The sequence below is a fragment of the Macadamia integrifolia genome, chromosome 12 (assembly GCF_013358625.1).
Source record: "Macadamia integrifolia cultivar HAES 741 chromosome 12, SCU_Mint_v3, whole genome shotgun sequence".
In the NCBI taxonomy this organism is placed as follows: domain Eukaryota; kingdom Viridiplantae; phylum Streptophyta; class Magnoliopsida; order Proteales; family Proteaceae; genus Macadamia; species Macadamia integrifolia.
Window position 1 is genome coordinate 18946984 of NC_056568.1, and position 5616 is coordinate 18952599.

Genomic DNA, 5616 nt, shown 5'->3' on the forward strand with positions numbered 1-5616 from the left:
ACAAGTAAAGAAAAACGAAAATAGTACCTGAGATCAGATTGGAGAAGGAACAAGAGACATCTTGGATGTGATATGTTTAAGGCTGAGAATATTTAGTGGTGTCTGATTGGCAGGGTGGAGATCCCTAATATATGAGAAGCATTAAACGTAAGGAGAAACTTTGTATTGTACAAATTAATCAATCGCAATAAAATAAAAATGAAATGAACATTGAGGGAAGAAAATCAGCAATTCTATTAAGAACTGTTCCAAATTTCTCTTCTTGTATAGATAGATCGAACCAAACTAACTGCTACAACCAAGGAATTTGCAAACACTAAAAGAACTTCTGATCAAGAAATTAATTGAGATCTGCGTTTCCAAAGCCATGCAGTTTTGGGTTTGAAGGAGGTGGCTGAAGTCTACCTTATTTGTCTCTTTAAAGATAATCATTGTGCAGCACATGCCAAACCATTCATAGGATCAGAACAACGGGGACCTTTCAAGAGTTCTTATTTTACATATGACCCCAAAAAAAAAGTGAACTAAAACATCAGCAAATAGAGTCAAGCTACAAATAGGGCTATTTAAGGCTCCCTACTTATCCATTCAGTCCTCTAATTATTGAACCACTTGAAAACACCATGACAGCGCGCATCAGAAAGGGAAGAGAGAAATGGCTTACCCAACAAGATCAAGCAGAGGAGCTCAATTTTCCATTAGTTATTTCCTGGTTTTGTAAACAGAAGGTGATCAATGAAGTGTTGTGTCAATAACTGTATCCTAAATTTCTAACTTACCCAAATTAATAGAGCTTTGTGAACTTCCTCTAGCTTCTTCTTCTTCTTCTTCTTTTTTTTTTTTTTTTTGCTAGAAATTCTCAGACTTTATTAAAAATAAAAGAATAGATGATACATCAAAACATAGCAATGAGAAAATTTCCACACAGATTGCAGAGATCAGACACTAATTCCACTCCTCCACCTTCAGCATTGCCATCAACAGAGGAGGAGGACTAGATAAATTTATTTGGGCTTGCAAAGTTGCCATCTCCTCCTTCCTCAATTGCTCTTGCTCTGCCAACTTTTTTTCCAACTCCCTTTTCTGTTCAGTAAACTGTTGGCATACCTCTTCTCGCAGCTTCTCCCGTATCTTTTTCTCATGCTGTTTCATTTTGTCTTTCGCGAAAACGTTGGCTTTGTAAGCCCAACTTGCTTTGGGCTTATGCCTAGTCCTAAACAGCAAACTCGGCCATGACCCTCCTCACCAAATACTTCTCTCATGATTTGAGAAATTTTCTCCCTGACGAGATCCTACAACTCAATGTAAACCAAGTTAGCAAACATACAAGTTTTCATGACGGCAATAACCTATACATACAACACAAGTACTTACCAGCTTTTTGCGCGATGCATCATCAACAGCTTCTCCATTTTCTCTCTCGTGGGTGATTATATAGACATCAATCTTCGGAGGCTTCTCATCTTCAGGGTCCTTACTCCTATGACAAATACTTTTCTTTGCTTCTTCTGGAACTGCCAGTCTCTGTAGTATTGTCACTGCTATTGTTCCCACTCTCCTGCCCATTGTTGGTTGTCGTTAGGATTCAGATATCAGCCTACAATTCTTGAAAATTTCCAATTAACCGTAATAAAATGGCCTAAAGAATCATACAAAGTTAGGGAGATGATATAATGTATAATTCATAATTTAGATATCAATCTTATGATGTGGTCTGTATTGACTTTCTTGTCTAATAATTTGTAACCTCTCTTTAAGACAAAAAGAAAAGTGAAAAAAAAAAAATCTAAAAGAATGGCAAAAGATAGCATAACCTATGACAGCTTCCATTTCATCAAGTCTAGTACTACTTAGCATTTAAAATAAAAAATAGGAAATCTGGCAAAGATACTATAAAAAAAAAAAAAAGGACAAAATTAATACTAACCTCTGAGTAATGGTTTGATATAAATCTCTCCCTGTTTTTTTATAACAAACAAGAAAGGAAAAGAAATGTCAACTTTTTTTTTTTTTTTTTTTTGATAGAAAAGGAAAAGAAATGTCAAGTCGTATTTAGATAAAGCAAGAAAGACGATCATGATAAGAAATATGAGAAAGAGCATATAAGAAAAGTCAAACACAGTGAGAAGAAAGAAGAGTTCCTTAGATTTTAGGTCATTAAAATAATAAATACTAATGACCAGTCCTTTAGATTGTAGATAGACTTCCAACTCTTACTTTTTCGATAAGATTTGAAAAACCATCTCCTTTGAGGTTGGTTCTGAAATTCGGTTGCCCCCCCCCCACCATCCGGTTCTCAACACTTCAAGGAACAAGCTTATTGTTGTCTCCTGGGGTATTCCCCTCTAATCTCTTCTCCCCCACCTAGGATTTTTCCGCCCTTCTCTTGGCTCCTTTTTTTCGTATTTTGCCTTCGGACTTGTATATTCCCCTTTCCTTTTGGTAGTGAATTATTTATTTACAAAAAAGTACTAATGATCACATGAAGGAAGTTAAAGGTGTCATATGTCATTGATTCTCACTAATTAAGACCTATTCACACTCGAGAAATCTTTTCTATGCTCCGGATTCTGTTGAGAAAGATTTGGACACTACTACAATGTTGAGGCCCTTAAATTGGAATGGTTCTATAGGCTTTGAAGACCCAAACCTGAAAGAATTAAGTCTTATCCAAATAATAAAAAATCCATGGGCCCCTTTAAAAAAGGCTTATGAAGGACATTTTGGTAGATTGGTTACTCTATAGTTATTTAAATCAGTGATGATAATAAACCTGGATTCTTTGTTTAGTTATGTCTTTTCTTTCTGTAATTCTTCTTTTGTCTCAGATTCTTTCTATTGTGAACCCCATTTATTTATTAGAGGAGCACATATCCTTGGGATCTCTTTATGTTGTGTATCTCTCTGGTTTGGTGGCTTTAGGCCCCTCCCGTTCTTAAAATCCCACTCTTTACCTTATTGAAATGCGTGGACCCCCTACCATGTCAATGAAAATCTATCAATTTTTTTCTAGACTGAAACAAAATGTTAGTTGTTGAAATAAATGTTACTGGGATCTAAGATAGTCAAGTCATGAGTTGTATTCTATATGATAGTTTCGAATTCCTTTTTTACTATAAATTGGCAAAGGCCTGATTTGATAACTATTTTATTTTAAGTCTTTAAGATGTACCTCTCGATTTTAATAAAGGAATACAAGTTTTAAGTGAAGTTTTGCTATGTATCTTTACTCTTTTTTTCTACCTTCTCTTCTCATCGACCCTTAAAGAAAATACACCAAAGATTGATACCTCAAGTAACGTACCTGGTAAATCATTGATCCGATAGTATAGCCTTCCATTTTTTCCTTCATGTGTCTCAAGCCTTTGAAAATAGTGATTTTCCATCTCCTCTCTTGTCAAACATTTACAATCTTCCGGTAACTTCATGCTTAAGGAAAGTCCACAATGAAATATGTTGAATAAGAAGAACAACGATCTACAAACAAATCATTGGTGAAATTATGTACAGACAACCAAGTACCAACTATACACTAGATTAGGATGATCATTAAATGCCATCAACAATAACAACAACAACAACACAGCTCAGCCTCATATAGCATTAATAGGCTGAAATGATCCATTTGATAGCATGTTTAGATCATGATGTTCTTACGCTACCTCAAACCCATCTTGAGGCCTGTAGTCTCCTAACAGGCATAGGCATGAATTGAACGTAGAAAGTTGTGGGCTATGATAAGCCGCGGAGGCTAGTTTCAAGCATAGCTTTTCATGCCACATTTTGTCATACTAAATTCAGGCCTACCTCTAAAGTACACCAACCATGTGATGATATGCCATTCTTATAGGCTAGGCCTTAGGCCAGGCTACTTGGTAGGCCAATTTTTGTCCTTGGTAGATGTTACTTAGGTCATGATGCCTTATATAATGTGATACATCTATAAATAACTACTTGATCAAAGAAACTTGTTATAGTTTCAGCATGCCCAAAGCTTATTTATAGGTAAATATTTTCAAGCATAGTTACTTGATCAAAGAAACTTGTTATAGTTTGGTGATGCCTACATTGGTTCGCGGGGCCAATGGTAGGGCACGTAGGAGCATCTTCACTGCACGGGACAAGGAGAAGCATAGTATTTTTGCTCCCACCTATATCTAGGCATGGGAAACATGAGACTAGCAGGGGTTTTTTCCCTTAAAATAAATAAACTTCTACACAAGATTTCATTTAATATAATTCCGTATATATTGTATTCACTCTTTTGGTGTTTCTTTCATATTCTCCAGTTTCTTTTAGTAAGGTAGTATTTCTTTTCTTACATTTTTTTTTAATCGCCATAAAAGATACCCGTTGAACAAGCAAAAATGAAATAATCAGTATCCCTTTAAAAGCACTATATAACTAAGGAGGGAATATGTCTAGCTAACAAAAATATCTACTTAAATTGAAATAGAATTTTACCAACTTGTGGGCAATATTCACCCCGTTCCATAAAATAATTCCTACCCATCTTCTGCATTTTGTTAATTTGTAAAATAACAAATGCATTTACACATATGATATTGAAGGGTAGGACATTCTAACATGATTAGAAACAGAGAGAATTAGGGTTGAAAAATAATTCAAATATAAAATTTACATACCCAAGAAACCTCATGGAAAATAATTCTTCATTCAAATCTAAATCATTGAGAGACGGTTCAAGGAGAAGCAAGGGAACCACAGAGAGGACAATAATGAAGCAATTTATAGCACTCTTGTTGGTGTTTTTATTATATATATATATATATATATATTTTTTTTTTCTTTTAGTAATGTATTCTTCTTTCCTTATGTTTTCTCTTACCGCCGGAAAAGACACTCATTGAATAAACAATAATGAAGCAATCTATAGCACTATAAAAGCGTCATCCAATTAACTAGGGAATGCGACTAACTAGCAAAAAGAGTTACCTAAATTGAAATAGAACTTAACCAACTAATAGGCAATATCCACCACCTTCGATACATTAACTGCTAACTATCATCTACCTTTAGTTGATTCTATATAATGACATAGGCTTTTACACATGATATTGATGGGTAGATAATTCTTAGTTTTGACAATATCAAAAACAGAAAATTATACTTGAACACAAATAATACTAATATTTAATTTTGAAAAAAAAATTACCTAGCGAAGGAACCTCATGGGAAAGAACTTCTCATTGAAATCTAAAGCATTGACAAACAATAGATGCAGGAGAAGAAAGGGCATTCGTAGAGGACTCCGTCAAGGTTCGTGATAAAAAACGGATAGTAGAGAAACTTGTGTTGAAACCATATGCTATTTATAATTAAACAAAGAAGAGTGCCCTTGCAATACATTTAGTAACAAAAATGACAACTCATTGACACATCACCAAAAATTTATCGATTTACTATACATTTACCTAAGAGAAGAAAAAAAGCAAATTCAATGTATAATGCCAAAGATAGTAATGCACTAAATAGAAAGATGCTAGAGGTACAGTTGTTAACAGTTGGCTTGAGAGCAGTGCTCTGACAATACATTTAATAATGAAATTGACAACTTATTGACACATCACCAAAAATTTATTGATTTACTATACA

At 34.4% G+C, this 5616-nt stretch overlaps 1 protein-coding gene across 2 annotated transcripts; it reads right to left on the reverse strand.

Moving 5' to 3' along the window:
* Positions 1-660: 660 nt before the first annotated feature.
* On the reverse strand, positions 661-5308 carry LOC122057676. Of its 2 annotated transcripts, none has more exons than XM_042619873.1 (5): positions 5177-5308; positions 3305-3429; positions 1928-1958; positions 1375-1558; positions 661-1292 (listed from the first exon to the last, which is right to left on the reverse strand). In XM_042619873.1, the coding sequence occupies exons 2-5, from the start codon at positions 3426-3428 to the stop codon at positions 1149-1151; spliced, it is 483 nt and encodes a 160-aa protein (XP_042475807.1). In that variant the 5' UTR covers position 3429; positions 5177-5308; the 3' UTR covers positions 661-1148. The 2 variants fall into 2 exon arrangements, with proteins under 2 accessions (XP_042475807.1, XP_042475806.1); XM_042619872.1 differs by having other exon boundaries at positions 3305-3477; positions 5177-5303.
* Positions 5309-5616: the final 308 nt, after the last annotated feature.